Genomic DNA, 19,300 nt, shown 5'->3' with positions numbered 1-19,300 from the left:
CTGGGTATAAATTAAATCTTAAATTTCTAAATTTGTCATATAAACTCTAGACTTTAGAAATCATGATAAATCAAAATAGTCAATTCCTATCAATAAGAACCATTGATAAAGTAACCGATTTAGTGTGGGCACCTAGCTATTACACCCAAACAAATATTGTTTTACTGTGGGTGCTTGTCTTCTTCACCACTTTAGAGAGAAACTTTGAGAGAGGGAAAGAGCACGTAACAAAATAGAGAAAGGGTACAACACCAATGGATAAAAAAAATAAATATTAAGATAAATTAATAAGAAAGGGTGAATACTTATCAATATTGTATTTAAGAGGGGGAATTGAAGAAAAAAAATGCCAATAACATGTTCTTCTTTAGCCGTTTTTTAACATATATAGACAAATCATGACTTACAAAATCTGGAATATAAGATGACAAATTTAAAAAGTCATTGTCAAATTGGTCACAATGGACGAACATCATTTTTTTTTTAAGAATTAGACCAGCCATATTGATATCTCTATTCCTAATCCTACAACACTCGATATACCATATGTACGTAAAGAATATAGTGACACTATTTTAGATAAGATTGTTGTTTCTACCATAGTTGTTAGTATCGTACGATACACGATATGTATCGTACAATACAAATTGTATCGTGTATAAAAAGTTCTGTATCGTATCGATATATCGTAAATGCTCATGAATCGTACGATACAGTATGTGTATCATATGAATCGTATCGTATCATAAAATCGTACATATTGTATGTTACATAGACAAATGTTTTAAAATAATATTTTTTGTTAAAATTTGTACTTTTATTTGAATCTAACAAGTTGTTAGATTTGTTTTTAACACACAATTATTAGTTTACTTAATTTTGCCGACTAAAATAACATATTTATAAGTTTTTTCCCCTCTCTCCTACAATTGGATTACACAATACACACTTATCTTTCACTTTAATATTTAAAAAAAATTTTAAAATTTTTTTTTTATAGTTATTGTTACAAGTCCAAGAAACTAGAATGCAAAAAAAATAATAATAAAAAAAATAAAAAATTATTAAAATAAAAAGAACAAGAAGAGATAGTAAATGTTAATGATGAATGATGATGAAGAAAATTTTAATAAAGAAATAAATTTGTAAAATTATAAACATAATAATAGCGTTGACTTAGATGGGATTGACTAGGTAATTTGATGAATATGATGAAAATAAATTATTATTTTTGGGTCATTTGTAATATATTATCACTTTTGAATTTAAGTAATTTGAATGTGTATGTTATGAACAAATGATAGTTTGATTTATTTAGTTAACTTGTTAAATATTATTACATAAGTGATGAATAAATTAGTTATTAGTTAAATATATTCAAAATTTATAATGAATATACGATTCATGTTTTGACAACTATGGTTTCTACTAAGAATACACACTTATATCACAACATTGTTGGTTGCAAGAGACAACCATATATAGTCCAATTGTACTTGGATTGTCAGTGATTAAGGAGTTGCACTAGCTAGGTTGGTCCTGATTAGTGATTTGATGTCCAACATAAGTTGCCATGAGCTATACTTGACAGGGATGGGTTTCTTCCACCCTGAGCGAGTTGATACATAAGCCTTCATTTACGCAAATCCATGGATGTAAACACAAAAAGAAAGAAGACGGTCTAACCCATGACATTATGGATGGAGCTCAATAATAATTTAGCCTAAGAAATATGCGCAATCACTTAACAATGAACATTTTATCTTATATAATTGGTTGTTTCTTTCCTATTTGTTTTAGGTTTAATTTCTTTCATACTAAGGTAGCAAACAAAAGGTTTACAACTCTATTATGAAACCTAGGGTACAACTTTATTTTACAATTTTCTTAATTAATAAGATCTCTTGGAATTTTCTAAGAGCCTGACATTGACTTTAGCCAACCCTAGATTCTCTCTCCAAAATATACATTTTTTCTTGTTTGGTATTTACTTTAGGATTTTACTAATATGTGCCCTAAGGGCACACAATAATATACCATTTTTGGAAAAAAGCTTTATCGGAAATTGAAAAAACTGTTAATATTTTTTCAATTCCCGATAAAATTTTTTCCAAAAACGGATTTGTTAATGTATGCCCTTAGGACATACATTAACCAGACCATTTACTTTAAGCAAGCTTAGGTGCTGACTTTTAAGTTATCTATCACTATCATTTACTCTTTTATTCTTCAATTTTATAATTTGTTTATTGATTTCTTTAGTAGGATTACGTTATGTTAGTTTTTCTTTTAATCAAATAATTTTAAAAATGTTAAAATAATAATATTTTATTATTTGTTATTCTGTTTAGCTATCAAAGTCTTAGTCCAGTGGCTTCTATTTGTAGCTATGATATTCTGCTCAATTTCAATTTTATTCTTATTAGGGTTAATTACAAAAAATCACCCAAATATATAGAGGTACTTACAATATTTGCACTCCAAATTATAAAAACTTACAATCACCACGAAAAATATAATCAATCTTGCAAAAAAAAAAAATTTTTAAAATATTCCTCTTTCGGGTCATGGTATGAAAGTAAATATTGCATCTTATATATGCATAGTGTGGAATCTAGGAGCATCTTTGTGCAATATTCACGCCTCACTTATAATTACTTTAACTTAGTTTGGACTTTGGCGCATCCTTAAGCGGTGGAGCTGGAGAATAAATTAGTTTTTTCTTCTAAAATAAATATTAAAATAAAGGCTCAATTTTAAAACTCATTCTTTAAGTTTCAGTACTATTTTTCATTTTAGTCCTCTAAGGCTGTGTTTGGTTCCCGTAAAATATTTTCTGGAAAATAAATATTTTCCAGAAATGCTATTTTCCAAAAAGGAAAACATTTTCAAGTGTTTGGTTGCATTATGAAAATTGTTGTAGAAAATATTTTCATGTGTTTGGTTCTATTCTGAAAATGCTATTTTCCTACAAATTTTTCACACGGCAGCAAACTCCGGCAATCAAAAGCCACAACCACCAAAAAACCACCACCACACCACCACCACAACAACAAAAATCAAATTCACACAGAAATCAAAATCACACAAAAAGAGAGAGATCAGTGGGTCGAAGGCGAGATCGCGCAGAGGTGAGATCGAAGGCAAGATCGAGCGGCACGGTGCGATCGGTGCGGTGCGATCAGCGTAATCGCAGCTGCGATCGACGCAGTGCGATCTGGTGCGTGCGATCGTCGAACTGGAGCTTGCGAGATCGAGCGGCGCGGTGCTGCGATCGACAAGATCGATGCGACTGGTGCGTGCGATAGTCGGACTGGAGCTCAGGGTTTGCCCTCTTCTTCCTCTCACTCTCTCTCTCTCTCTCTCTCTCTCTCTCTCTCGGTCCGGAAATCATTTGAAGTGAAAATAGGAACGGAAATGAATTTCTGTGGTCAAGGCCTATTTTTTTCGGTCAACTGAAATTGATTTCCGGAAAATAGAATTTTCCGGACCAACCAAACACCCGCATTTACGGAAAAGCATTTCCGGAAGTGATTTTCACCCAAAACAAACACAGCCTAAGTTTGTTATCTATCATTTAAGTCCTCTAAGTTTCAAAATACTCCAATTCAAACTATCGTTATCTTGTCATCTATTCTTGCCATTAAATTACTAAAACTACATCGTTTTGCTCTTAATTAAAATTAAAACTAAAATTTTAATATTTATTTCCCAAAAAATTAATTAAAAAAATATCCAAAAATTATTCGGTAAAGACACTCTACTCGTAAAACCAAAATCCCCAAAACTATTCGGCAAACCCAATCAAATTATAATAATTCATAAGGAGATTAGTTTGGAAATCACTTGGTATCTCTTTAGTTGGGGGTGTGCAAGACAGAAAACCTACGACTATTGGAAGAGCTTCACGACAGCATGAGGTCTTAAAGAACAGCTTTTACAGATCAATTTGATTGGGGGCCGTAGACCACTTAAATGCTATCATCATTGACACAGATAGAAGAAAAAGGGGATGGCCATCCCTGCAATACTTTCGCATTTAAATTACCTTTAGTCTTTAGATTGCTATGATATTTGCATCTAAATTACGGCTGGTCACTTAGGTGATTATCTGAATTAGCTTTGTGGAACATGAGCGTCCTAGACTTTGCAACTTGAAACTATCAGGCTTGCTTGTGGTGTTAGGCTCCCTGTAATTTATAATTTGATTGGGTTCACCGAATAGTTTTTGGGGATTTTGGTTTTACGCGGAGGGTGGGTTTACCGAATAGTTTTTTCTTTTAAGTTTTTGGATATATTTAAAATTAATTTTTTTTAGGAAATAAATAATAAAATTAAAATTAAAATTTTAATTAAGGGCAAAATGACGTAGCTTTAATAATTTAACGGCAAGAATAGATGACAAGATAATAGAAATCTGAATTAGAGTGTTTTGAAACTTAGAAGATTTAAATGACAAATGACAAATTTAAAAGACTGAAATGAAATATAATGAAATTTAGAGAGTTACTTTTGAAATTTAGCCGAAAATAAATTAGAAAGGGTGAATACTGAATATTGTATAATTGAAGACATAAATTCCGAAAATATATTATTATTTAGTGGTTTTTAACATATATAGACAAATCATGACTTACAAAATATAAGATGACAAATTTAAAAAGTCAATTTCAAGTTGGTCACAGTCGACAAACAATCAAACATGATGTTTATATATATATATATATATATATATATATATATATATATATTAGAATTAGCACAAAAAACATCATGTTTGTTAGCCCTCTGGAGTCTGAACAAGGCATCCAAGTCTCTGTCTATGACTAAACGAGGTGACTACTCCCACTCTCCACACCAAGCCCATGTCAAGGATGGCAATATTGAGTTGCATCGTTCAATCCACGAGGAACTCACAATGACGTGAGCTTTCCTTTTAATATTACAAATTTAGCTGCCTATAATGGTTCAGTAACTATCCTTGACACACCCTTATGATTAACCTTCACAAGACCATAGTGATATCTGTTAGGGTCATATATTTTTATATAATTGGTTAATTCTTTGACAAAATGCACTTTACTTGTAATTGAGTAGATCTAAGTTGGGTTTAATGTATCAAGAAGTATGTTATTCAAGCATATGAAATGGTATTATTAAAGACATGAAGGTCGATCCGAGAAACAAGTAAAGAAAAATTGTTTCATTAAAGTCTCAACACAAGCTCGATAGATGCTGCTATTAAAGTTTAATAGAGAAGCTCAACACAAGCTCGATCTATTGAGATCTACGACTTCAGAAATTCCAGATCTAAAATTCGACCCATGATGACTGGGATGAAATTCTACCAAAAACTTGGCGCACTTTTGCTTATGCCTTTTCCATCACACTCCGGCTTTTCAGCATTTCTGACACTGCCCATTCTACAGTTGTTGATGATGTCTCACTACCGGCAATGAAAATGTCCTGAAATTAGAAATTCATGAGCTAGATAATCAAACATTTTTTTTTGTACATATAGCAGAAGGGATTATAGAAGAGAACAGGCAGCCCTTATCCTTCTGGCAGATAATAACTTGGGGAGCATATCGGCTTATTGCTTTGTGAGAACAAGAAAACATGAAAAAATGTTGTTACATAAAGTAGACAAGATTTCTTGTTCACATAGTATGTTGCAGGAAGAAAAATACGAACCAAGATAACCGCTTTAATATTGTTGGATGTTAAAGGAAACTCAAGCTCACCATGCTCCGGAAGATTCAGTAGAACATCAACCAGATCATCTGCTTTTCCCTTGCCAGTCTTTGTCATTGCCTCCCTAACTTTATGCTCATTGACAATGTTCTCAAGTATTTTATCCATTTTTTGATGAATTTTCTCTAGTTAAGGTCTCAATCCACTGACTACATAAAGAAATTTAAGGAAAGGGAACTCATTTGAAACACTGAAGCCTCCAGCCACCTCTAAATTTTCCTTAGCTAGTGTAATAAATGCTTCTTGGCCTTTGCATTTCTTGCCAAAGGCTGCCGTTGCAGTGATTCCAAATGTCAAGGAAAAAAATTTCTCACTGAGGTTGATTGGTAATCCAGCATTTGAAGAGATAAAACAAATCAAATTGGATACCTCTTCTTCCCTGATAGATTGAAATAATTGCACACGTTTAGAATTTAGCAGCTCCGTTATGCAAATTTTCCGCAGGTATCTCCAGTAATCTCCATATGGTGCAAAAGCAGTGCCTGTAGAACCGTAAGACATGATATCTGGAGCAAGGAGATGAGGCCTGCTAGAAAAGAGGATGTCATGGGTTTTCATGACCTCTTTGGCAGTTTCTGCTGAAGAAACAACAACATTGGAAACTTCACCAAGTTGTAGGTGCATCAAGGGTCCATACATCTTGGCCAAGTTTCTCAGGTAGTGATGGGGTAGAGAGCCAATTAAATGAAGCATGTTTCCAATGATAGGTAGCTTCCATGGTCCCGGGGGTAGCTTTGGTTTGAAGTTGTTGGTTTTGTATGTCTTCACTACTTTCAGAAACATGAAGACAAGAACGAAGAAAGTGAGGAGGACAGGAAAGGAGGGGGCTTGGAGCTCCATGAAGAAATGGAGAAGTATTTTTCTTTTGAGAAAGAAAATGGAGAAGTTAGAGAAAGTGAAATGAGTTTAACATTGAAACTGAATGCACTTTATGTAAGTTTTTAGGCATCTTGATTAGCCTAGGAGCATGTATCATGGGAGATTCTCTTTCGGCTGGAAGTACTGTATTCAAGTGGCATGATATCGAATCATGGTTCTAATACTAAGAACTTAGGTTGATAAAAGTCCAAAATAGCTTACTATTGATTAATTTAACTCAAAGGTTCGTTAGAAATGATTAAAAGACAAAAATTGGTATAAGCCACATCTAGAAATTGGTATCACATATAGTCAGATTCTATGTACATAAAGAGTCTTTTGCTACTTTGTTTTTACTTGATGTCGTAGGTTTCTCTGTTTCCTTGTTCGCTGTAATGTTGTGTTTGGTCTGATAACTTCATCTGTCTTTTAATATATATCCTTTTATTAAGGGAAGTGGGGGCCATCCCATGTTGCATAATAACACATTCTTCAAGATAACTATATACTGAATAAGTTTATAAGAAACAATAAATTTCATGTGAACATTTCTCTTGAATCCACCCAGTGTAGTTTTGCTTTGTATGGCTTCTCTGTCTTTGGCAATTATGAATTATAAACTAAGTTGGGGAACAGGGCCGGCCCAAGGCCCCCCCTAACATGGAAAGGCCCCCAAATATGGGGCAGTAAAGTTTTTTTTTTTTTTTTTTTTTTTTTTAATTTTAAATGTGAGTTAGGTGTACATTTTTTTTCCCAAAGTCTAAAATATTAAAGTTATAGTAATATATTACAAGTCCTAATCACATATGTCACTAATCACATGAAAAAATTCAATATTCGTTTATTCTTTTATTGAAGTGTCACCTCATTGCCATATCAGTTTGTAAGCTTTTTGTAATAAAATTTATAGTACAATTAGCATTTTCTCCCCTCCCCCCCAAAAAAAGAAAAGAAATATATATATATATATATATATATGAATTAATAGAAATGCAACCTAATCTCCATTAAGTGAATGAAAAATGCTAAAACTAATACAAATTTCACGACAAAAAACTTATAAACTGATGTGACAATAATATGATCGATGTCACTTAAACAATATAATAAATGAATGTTTGAATAACCTTTTTTTTAATCAGTGATATGCTACTCTTGTACTGTTGATGGAGAGACCAGCTGCAATGGCATGCTGTGATGGAAACTGCAGGAATTACAAAGAAGGCAATTGGAAGTGATCTTGCTGGCTATAAAGTATTTCTCCCTTGAATGACCCTCCAAACTTGCCATGAGTCTCAAAGGCAGGAAAAAAATAATTGGACTTTCAAAGGAAATCAACTTTTTCTGATGTGTTAAGAATGAAAATATCGGAATCATTGACATTCCTCAAAACCATTTGATGTCATGACTAATTCATTTGCATAAGCTTCTTTTTTTTTTTTTTTTTTTTTAAATTATGAACCGCTTACGAAAAAAGAAAAAAGAAAAAGAAAAAATGTGAAAGAAACTAGAATAGATAATATGTCGTTGCAAAATTTGCTTCAAAAGTTCTTGTCCTGACATGCATCATTAATGTTCATCCGTGTAGAATTAGATTGAGTACTCAATGCTTTAATATGTTTCGTGTTGTGCTTAGAAGCCAAATCTCAATAATTTAAAAGATTTCTTTATAAAAAGATAATGGAAGCAAATAGGTGATGAATTCTGTTATAGATTTATTTCTGCACAAATAGGCTACACACTATGCAAAAAGTAGATTAGTAAACCCTTGATATATTGGACTTTCAAGTGCAACTCATAACTTAGAGCCACCCTCAAGAAACAAGTTAAAGACTGGCATGAACTTAATGATTCTCAAGCCAGCTTAATTTTCAAATCCTGTCATACATTTCCACATAATTTTCTTCCAATTCCTCCACATAACCTTGACAATCAACTCAGGTAGCCCTATAACAAACATAGCAGAACTTTTCATTTTCTGCAACGTCTTTCACACTCTTCTTTTGTTTCTTGGTAATTGCATGTTATTCTTCCCCTTTTGGAAAAAAAAAAAAACACCTAAATGCAAGTATAATCCCACCATATCTTCTCTGTTTCAAGTACCTCTGTTCCACATTCTCTCAACCATATTAACTATAGTAATTGCATTCCCCTGCAGCTTATAGTTACATATTTTTTACTTTAATTTTGACAGGTGGTAAGACAACCATATCCTCTCATACAAGGATTGTCAAATCTAAACAATTACAGCACTCCCTTTTGGTGCAGCAATGTAGTAATCATCTTCAGTTATATCCTAATCAAAATCGTATCCAAATACCTAGTATGTAGCCCAATCCTTTCTCCAAAATTTTCAATCCTGATGTGAAGAGTGAAAACTTGGACTTGGCACAAGTAAAGCAGGACTACTTCCTCTACAAATACAAAGTGGAACTTCCTTTATTTCTTCCCCATTTTCTTGCCAATCTACTTTCTGTTTTCTCAATTATAGGGTAATCTTCCTTTAGAGACAGTGATCTACTACTTACAAACAGTAATAAAATGACTGCCACAAGCGTGGAAAAAGAGATCAGCAACATACAAAACAGAGATTAAATGCCTGCTAAAAGCATATCTCAGTAACAGAACAGCTTAATCACTCAATGTCTACTATAAATACAATGACTTAGTGGCCTAATTCAAACTATTGACCTCATCTTCATGAGGCATGATCCCTAGCTAATTATGCTACCCATTGGGGTTAACTTAGTGGCCTAACTTTTGAATTCACAAAAACACATCCTGATCATAAAACAAATAAATATATAAAAAGCATAAATTTAGCAAGAAAATCATCCCATAATAAGCATAAAATTCTTTTTGTATTGTAGCACAACAGTCATGGCAATTTGCAATATTACCAATACAAGACAGCTTCTTAACATACAAATATGTAATAGCTTCAACTTTCAAGGCACTCTTGTTTGCCAATAGGAGAACTTCCATTCTCACTTATAACACAAACAAAGAGGCCGCTTTTTTGTAAGAAACTAAAGAAAAATACCAAAAGAAACTTATTAAAAAAAAAAAAAACCCAACTGTGATAACTAGCTAGGCCTCTAGATAACATAGTCAGACCACTCAGATATATGTGAAGTATGATCCATGGTCAAACTAGGAATCTTATCAAGCTTAATTGGGTTGTCTTTCCCTCCAATCAACCTAGCTGGGTTCCCAACTGCTGTTGTCCTTGCTGGCACATCCTTTACCACAACAGACCCAGCTCCAATCTTAGCCCCATCCCCAATCCTAATATTCCCCAAAATACAAGTCCCTGCACCTATCAACACCCCATCTCCAATCTTTGGGTGCCTATCCCCACACGCCTTCCCAGTCCCTCCTAATGTCACATTATGCAAGATTGACACATCGTTCCCTATCACAGCAGTCTCACCAATCACAACACCAGTTGCATGATCAAACAATATCCCACGTCCAATCTTTGCACCTGGATGAATATCCACCGCAAAAACCTCAGACACCCTATTCTGAATCAACAAAGCCAACACCTTTCTACCTTGTGACCACAACTTATGTGCCACCCTATGCGCCTGACAAGCGAGAAACCCTTTAAAGTTCAAGAAACAATGCACATAGCTCACACAAGCTGGGTCTCTCTCTTTCACAGCTCTAAGGTCATCCATCACAGCCATCATAATTTCTTTACCCTCTACAACAACACCTTGGAAAACATCAAATAAAGTACCACTAGGAAGACTAGAATTGCTTAATTTCATTGAAAGATGATTGGCCAACGCCCTTTCCAATGAACCCTGTGACAAAATAGAATTGTAATAGTAGTTTGACAATACCGGTTCTTGCTCCACATCGTACCTAGCTTCCTCTTGCATTTTCCGCCATAGATCAACCTCGTCCATGGTCTTTGACCTGTCTGGGCAAAAGGGTACATAGGAAACACGATCAGCGCAACTGGGTCGGCAAAATTTCACGTAATTGTAAGTTTGGTCTTCGATTTGGGACTTGTTTGGGTCGCAGGAAAGTGGGTTGGTTTCGGTTAGGGTAGTTCTTGAGGCTCCAATACAAGCGGCCATTGTGTTCTGTTTCAATCTTGGGAGACTTGTGAGAGAAAGAAAGCTAGGTGAGATAGCATTTGGGGCTGAGAGTGAAGGGCCGGCTTTGTTATATAAAGAAACTGAAAGGGACAGGTAGCGAGCTTGGAGGATAAGAACTTTCATGGAAAATGAAAAAATTTTCCCGAGAAAATTTTATGTATATTATTTAATCAGTAATAAAATAACAATATTAACAATAAGGTTTATTCGTGTGGATACCAGGATATTCGGCTGAGAGAGCGAGGTTTGAAATTTTTTTTTCCTTCTTTTTGAGGATGAGAGAGGTTTGAAATTGTGGAGGAAACCACGCGGTTTAAATAAAGGAAGGCATTCAGTACTTTACCAAAATGGTGGACCATCTTTTTTTTCCTTTTTTTTTATTATGAAAAAATATAAACATTTTTAAAAGTATGTTATGGAGTAATTAATTTGTGTAAAATAAAAATAGTGTCAATAATAAATTTATATAAAACTAATATTACAGGTTTTAGTTGGTTTAATTAATAAAGTTTTTTGAACTTGAATAAGCGATATAGATTCGATCTAACCTCTCTCTCTCTCTTTCTATGTATATAAATGGGTTAGGTTTAAATTACACTTGATATTTGTTTGGATACGACTTATATGGCATTTGCATTTTAAGTTATGTTTTGCAATTTTTTCTTTCTTTTTTTCCCACGCATTTCAGAGACAAAATTTAGCTAAAACGCAGGGGTGGTTTAATGTATTTAGAGGCCTAAGGCAAAAATTAAAATTGAGGCATTTTATATATTTAAATATAATTTTGAAAATTTTAAATTAAATTATCTTATTTTAGTTGCAAAATTACTACTAATTAACATGAACCATGTAAATTTTTTTTTTTAAATCTATAGACAAAAAATTTGACAAAACTTTTCACACCTATTGACGTGGCAGATTGATAATTTGATAGTGATAAGTAAAAAAGTAATGTTAATGGTGGATTTAGATAAAAACTAATAAAAGTTTGTCAACTCAACTTGTGAAAAATGTTGTGATTTTTTTTTTGTATTGCTCTTTTTTTTAGAAGTGATATATTCATAATATTTTCATAACAAATCTTAGTAGTTAATTTGTTACTGATTCTAATTTGAACTCAACACTGAAATTAATTTTTTATCATCAATAATACCCTGTAACAACCTATCGCTTAGAATTTATTTTGAAAGTGTTGTGAAAAATGTTGTGGACGTAGCATTTTTTTTTCTTGTTTTTCATTTGATAAAAAAATATTATTTTATTCATTGGCTAATATTTGAACTTAATTAATACTATTATAATATTTTTAAAAAGCCCTATTGATTAAAATTTGGGGGCTTTTTTTCTACTTGGGGCCTTAGGCGACCCATCAATTGCTTTATATATAGAGCTGGCACTGCTGAAACAGCTATTGTTCATGCACTATGCATGAACAGTAACCGAAATTTTTGACTTTTTAGCACATCAGTGGGTCCCGTGCACTATTCACGAGATCCACAAACTTCACTTTTCAACAACTTTTTCATTAAAAATGGGTTCCACGGCATCATTCACACATTTAAAATTTATTTTACTACAATGTTTTCAGTTTTCAGTTTCAGCAAAATAAGTTCTATCCAAACGAACCTTGGGTATAACTCTTTTTTTTTTTTTTAAGAAAGCACTTGGTATAACTTTAAAAAATGTTACATCACCCAATATTTTTTAATTAAATGTGAATTTCAATAAATCTACTATTGAATTGCATTATCTTTGTGTATTCTCCATACTTGCAAAATTTCAAAATGAGTACATATTAATAATCATGTCATCAATCAATTGTTTAAATTCAAGTTTTTGTAGTTTAAAATAATGTATAAAATATGAGTTTATGGATTTTATGATAAATAAAACTGATTAGTATGTGCGTTAAAAACATATAGAACATATAATCCAACAATGGAATTTTTAAAATATGAATTCAATAACAAGTTATTAGATTATTTAACATTGCTTAGAGTTATACCAAGTGTAACTTAAACCCAACCATATATATATATATATATATATAGAGAGAGAGAGAGAGAGAGAGAGAGAGAGAGAGAGACAGAGAGAGAGAGAGAGAGAGGGACTCATCCACGCAATAATATGTGTTATTCAAAACATTAAAAAAACTTCTTTTTGGTAAAGACATAAATCTACTATTGAATTACATTATCTTTGTACATTCTCCATGCTTGCAAAATTTCAAAATGATTAAATATTAATAATCATGTCACCAATCAATTTTTTAAATTCAAGTTTTTATAGTTTAAAATACTGTATAAAATATGAGTTTATGGATTTTATGATAAATAAAACTGATTAGTATGTGCGTTAAAAACATATAGAACATGTAATCTAACAGTAAAATTTTTAAAATATGAATTCAATAACAAGTTATTAGATTATTTAACATTGTTTAGAGTTATACCAAGTACAACTTAAACCCAACCATATATATATATATATATATATATATATATATAGAGAGAGAGAGAGAGAGAGAGAGAGAGAGAGAGAGAGAGAGAGAGAGAATCGTCCACGCAATAATATGTGTTATTCAAAACATTAATAAACTTCTTTTTGGTAAAAGACAATATTTGATATCATATTTTTCATCAAGGGCGTCTCCACATTGTGTCCAGGGTAATCACAAGACCACCCTGACTTGGAGTTTTACATATAAACTTTAAAAATTTATGATTTTTTTTTATCATTAAACAATAATTTGTGACCACTCTAAATTTTTTTGACCCAACATAATTAAACTCTAGACGGAATTTGGCAAAAAACTTTATTGTAGTTTTGTAGACTAAGGTTACAACTCCATTCAATATTTTTTTATTAGATGTGAATTTTGCCAAATCCATTATTGGATTATATTTTTTTTTCTTATATCCTCCATACTTGCAAAACTTCATGAAGGTCAAAGATCAATAGCTATCACATCAATCAAATGTTTAAATTTCGAGTTTTAGTAGTCTAAAATTATACATTAAAAATAAGTTTATGGATCAAATACTAAATAAAATCTGATTTACATGAAATTTGACATATGTTTTAAGAACATAAAAAACATGCAATTCAATTATTAAATTTTCAAAATATGTAATGAAGTTAATTTGTTTAGTGTGAGTTGTATCCTTAGGTTATAAATAAGTTTGTTACCAAACTTTTTCCTTAAATTTTGGTTCCTTTAACAATATATTAGGTCTCTACAAACAAAAAGAAAAGGCCTAAGAAAAATTTTATTTAACTAAAATTTTGAAAGAGACATAACTTGCAACATTGATAATGAGACTATCATGCAAAAATTTTAAATTAAGAAAATTCATAAAAGGAAACTGTAAGACTTTATGTATCTGCGTGTTTTTTTTTTTTTTTTTTGGTCAATATATGAAGTTTTTTTTATATTGAATTTTGTATAATTTAAGTTTCTTAATAACCACCTTGAAAAAAAAAAAAATTCTGAAATCACCAGTGTTCTTCGTCCCATAAAATAAAAATTACGATCCCAATGAAAAGTTATTGGGTACCTAGTGTTTAAGTGCGCTACACTACCTTCTCGCACAAAAAAAAAAAAAAAAAAAAAAAAAAAAAAAAAAAACCCTTCACAGTCCACATGAAAATGAAACTTCCTAATCCACGTGGACTAAATAATTTTAAGACAAAAATATATTTAATTAATTGAGCCAATTAAAACCCATGCCCCAATAATGCTCCAATTAAAAATATATTTAATTTTTTGTCTTTAGAATCATAGTTCTTAGAACCGGACCGGACCGGGAGGTCAAACTGTAAAAACCAGAAATCAGGATGAAAATCGGTTTTTTAAGTATAAAGAATCGGGCATATGTGGCAATTCCGTAAACCCCTAAAATCGGGGTTGGACCACACGAACCAGTGGCAAGAACCATGTGGTCCAACCCCTTAGCAATTTATTTATTTATTATTTTATAAAAACAACTTAACATAATTTTATTCTACTTAATTAAATTAGCCATCTCTTACAAGGAATAAAAAATTATAATTAAAATCCTTCAAAGATATTCAACTTTACTTCAAAAATTAATCATAAATTTTAATGTTTTCATGGTTATTATTTTATTTTATTAACTTTCTTATTTAATTATTTAATATATGCTTGAAAATCATTAAATTTCCCTCACATATATAGATATATTAGTCAATTTTGCTAGTTTTATAAATTTAATATCTATATTTAGACTTTAATTAATTATTAATGTGGGGTCCAATAACTTGAGACCCTAGCCCATTTCTACATTGGGACTCAAGACCCGAGCCGAGAAAGGTTATGGCCGAGGACGGGTAATTAAAGTCTAAATAGTTTTGAGACACAACCGAGAATGATTCTGTCCTCGGCATATCCGAGGTCTCACTAGAGAGAAGGGCAAAAACGATATAGGAACAACATGGAAAAAATCTAAAATATCTAGGTCAATAGAGAAGGGTACACTGGACAGCATAATGATCAGGGAAAGCTGCCCTTACTGCCATTTAATACTTTGCACCTGACAGAGTCATACTCTCCAGCTTTTACAACCACCCCCAACCACTCTGGATATGGGCTAATGGGACAAGTATCAGTCTTGGAAAAGTCGATCATACACATGGACGAAGGATAAGGAACACATGCTAGTATAAAAGGAAAAGTAAGCAATTCAGAGTAGAGGCTGGGAAAAATGGCCAAAAACCAAAGCCTCCCAACCCGCCTCCAGGAGACAGACTCCCAGGACGAATACGATTTAAATCATGTGTGAACACCACAAAAAACCCGTCGTCTGGTGACTAAGGCATAGCCTTTCAAACCCACGCTCTATAAATCATATTGTTTGGGTCTTTTTACGTGCGAACCCAACCCTGTTATGGGTCGTTACAAATTGCGTCCTTACAATTAAATTAATTATGACGTCATCACGGTTCGACCCCTGTTCGACCTCAAAAACCTTGAACCTCTCCCTTTTACGGTTCAATGAACAGTCTGGGTTTGAAAACCTTGTTTAGAATTACTCTAAAATAATGTTAGCATTTTTTAAGGTGGTGGATCATGGACCATATTTAAAAATATCTACATAGATAAGAAGGTATTATATTTTGGACTTTGGATTTTTAAGTTAAAAAAATAATGGTTTGGATTTTGTACCAATAAGATGGATTTGGTGGTAGATTATATCATTAAATTAGTGGGGGGGGGGGGGGGGGGTTGTAAATAGTAGATAGAAGTCATAGATCCATTAAGATAAGATTTAGTGATAAAAATAAAATTGGCATCTTCTGAATCGATTGCATTCACTTTATACTTCCATAAAATTGTTCGGGTAAAGACATTAATGTTTGTCAATGTTTATCCAGGAAAACAAGTACAATTACTCTTTTTCTTCTAAGAGGATATTTGGACACCGCTTATTTATTGAAAATTAAAAATTTATTGTTAAAAATATTGTAGTAAAATAATTTTTAAATGTGTGATTAGTGCTGTGAAACTCAAATTTATATTGAAATCTATATTTAAATGACTTTTGTGGATCCGTAAATTGTACCGTAAGACCTATATTTTTTCAGCAAAATGCACAATAGCAAACAAAGGACGCTTCCCAAACGCGCACTTAAAGAGTAGGAACAAACCAGTACAATAATAATTAATGGCTTTGATAGTTCATAAAAAAAAAAAAAGGCTTGATAGGCAAAAGAGAAAAGGACAATTAATAGTAATAGTAATAATTTGGGGGCCGTTTGCCTTGGCGTTCACGCAGAGAATATAAAATAGTGCATAGCACAAGTTACACGATAAATTTAAAAAAGGAAAGGGTAAATATTATAAGGACTGGATCATTTATAGATGAAGATGATTGAAGATTACAGATTGAAGATTGTAAGGATTCAACACGTTTCACAACTGGGGACCACGAACGGTTAGTGCGTATACGCAATTCACGTTGTTGACTTTCTTCCCTTCATGAGGGGTGGCTAATATTCCTCCTAATTTAATAGATAAGATAAAATAAAATAAAATAGGAATTTTTTTAAAAAAAAATTGGAATTTTTTTTAAAAAAAATTGTTATATTTTTGACAATTTTATAAAAGCAAGACTTTTTTTTTTTTTTTTTTTTGAGAATCTTATATTTTTGAGTATGGTATTTAAATCTTATAAAAGTAAGATTTAAATACAGTACTTAGGTGCTATTTTTTAAGTTCTCATTTTAAGATTTTGTCATATGAATTTTTTCTCATAAAATAGAAGTGTATTTTTTAATTAAATAACCACATAATTGAATATTAAGAGGAGAACATAAAGAACAGCATTTATAGTACTATACCTAAGTTTTGTCATTTTTATAATACTTTTACAACAAAATTTAAATTCTAAATTGTTACTCGTCATTATTAGTGAGTAAAAAGTAATTTCAATAATTAATTCAAATAAAAATTATTAATAACTTAACACCTAAAATTTGTAATGAAGATATTGTAAACCTAACACTTCTCGACTTCTCATTTGTTTAAATAGTGAAAAAAAAAAATGAGGTGTATTTTATTTTTATTTTTTAAGAATCTTATTTAATGTTGTGTCAAATATCAATTCTTCATATTTTTAAAATGTATCCAATTCTTTTGTCCAATATTTCTTACTCCACCAATATAAATTGGACACAGGCCACATCTTTTAATTAAATTTTTATTTTTAACCTTTTTCTTATTTCAATTTCTTAAAATAAATAGAATTTCATAGTCAGTAGGCACTGTATGTCTTCATTACTGTTGACTTTTGGTAGTTTCTTTCTCCTCGTGTCTTGTTTTACTTCTAGCTCTTGCAAAACATAGTAAACTTCGCTTTTGTTTCTTGGAAAAACCAAAACAAAAGAAAACAAAAACCTTCGTTTGTTTCCAGGATCCAAACGTGTGTTAAAAAGGTTACCACGAGGTGGTGGCTAGCGGGCTCTAATGGGTTAGTGGGCTCTATTGGGTTTTTATTTTTGGCACTATCGGATGAGGTGTATGGCCACTGATGACAGTTGGCGAGATCTTTCTAGCGGCACGGGCAAAGGACGTTGGTGGTGGATTGGTGGTGAGGCTGGTTTGAATTTTTATTTTTTATTATTTATTTTAGGAAAAAAAAAAAACTAAAAATAAGAATTTATTTAAAAGAGGTGGGCATGTGTCCATTTTTATTGGTGAAATATAAAGTATATTAAGAATTATTAGACAAGAGATTTGGACTTAAAATCATGTTAACAGGTAGCCTTAGAGTAATTATTAAAAAACTATTTTAGAAAAATTTTGACACTATTTTCATGAGTAATATAAAAAGTCATCAAAAACATTAATTTTTTTTTTCTTTTTTTGATATATTATAGAAATTCTACTCTAATTTAATCTAACTGTATATGTGTGTGAAGTTTTCTCCTGGAAACTTAAATCTCGGCTCTTACCCTATACCCTATAAGCATTTATACTTATGAAGTGACTATTGCACCAAGGGTATGCGATGATAATTTTTTTTTTCTTAAACTAATGTCATTAGGATATTCGTTAACTTTTCACTTCTTAGTATTTTTATTGAAAACATTTAGTTACTTCTTGTACTTTTATTGAAAACATTTAGAATTTAAATCACAGTATCCTTTATTATAATTATTAAATTATAAAATAATAATATTTAATATCATATATTATTTAATTTATAGTTTTAACTTTTAAGAATATGTTAAGATGATTCATGGAATAATAAAATTGAAAATACAGAGAAAGATGTGGTTGTAAACAATCTGAGTAATGAATATTTGAGTTCGACTCAACAACAAAAATAAAATGTTCAAAATTGGTTCAAGCTTGAACCAAGACTAAGAACAATGTTTGAGATTGAGACTATTACTCGGCTTAGATTGACTTGATTCATTAGTCAAGTCAAACCCGAGCTTAAAGTTAAGGTTTTTTTTTTTTTTTTTTTTTTGGGCTTAATTAAGCTTAAAATTAAGCTTTCGAGTTCAAATTTAACACTAGTACAGTATCGAACCTATATCAAGTAACAACAGCTGCTGTGACGCATGAGATGACAACTGGGCTTTAAAATTGCTTGTCTTTCGGTTTGATTTGGGCTCCACAAATGGATAAAAAGAGATTTTGACCGTTTGACACTTTCAGTCTAGGCGGCCTTTGTTCACCATTACTTTTACTTCTATACTATCAACTATCAAGGATTCTGGAACAATGCCTTATGTAATCAATTACGTCAGGAGCGAAAAATTTAAAAATAAATAAATAAATAAAAAACCTTGACGTGGGAATCAAGCCATCTTTGACTATTTGTAGCCTTTTAATCCTTTTTCTCTATCAAAAAAAAAAAAAAAAAAACAATTAAATTGGTTAAATTATTAATTTAAAACCCTTTATCTATTTGACAAAATTCAATTTGATTCCTCCATTATCAGTTTAAAAGGATTCTTGTCTGCCTTATTATGTAACCAATTACATCAGGTGTGTAAAAAGTACACTCATGATCCGGGAATGAAGCCATCTTTTACTATTTGTCGGC

The 19,300-nt window shown here is 31.6% G+C and overlaps 1 protein-coding gene and 1 pseudogene across 1 annotated transcript; both read right to left on the bottom strand.

Annotated features, from left to right (window-relative positions):
* Positions 1-5,141: 5,141 nt before the first annotated feature.
* LOC126694372 (premnaspirodiene oxygenase-like) lies at positions 5,142-9,257 on the bottom strand (annotated as a pseudogene).
* Positions 9,258-9,454: 197 nt separating this feature from the next.
* LOC126694371 (serine acetyltransferase 1, chloroplastic-like) lies at positions 9,455-11,005 on the bottom strand. Its single transcript, XM_050390608.1, has one exon. It carries the CDS (start codon positions 10,845-10,847, stop codon positions 9,711-9,713), a length of 1,137 nt encoding a protein of 378 aa, XP_050246565.1. The 5' UTR covers positions 10,848-11,005; the 3' UTR covers positions 9,455-9,710.
* Between the last annotated feature and the right edge of the window lie 8,295 nt (positions 11,006-19,300).

Source organism: Quercus robur, chromosome 8, assembly GCF_932294415.1.
Source record: "Quercus robur chromosome 8, dhQueRobu3.1, whole genome shotgun sequence".
Taxonomy (NCBI): Eukaryota; Viridiplantae; Streptophyta; class Magnoliopsida; order Fagales; family Fagaceae; genus Quercus; species Quercus robur.
This window is presented reverse-complemented; position numbering and strand designations above follow the sequence as displayed.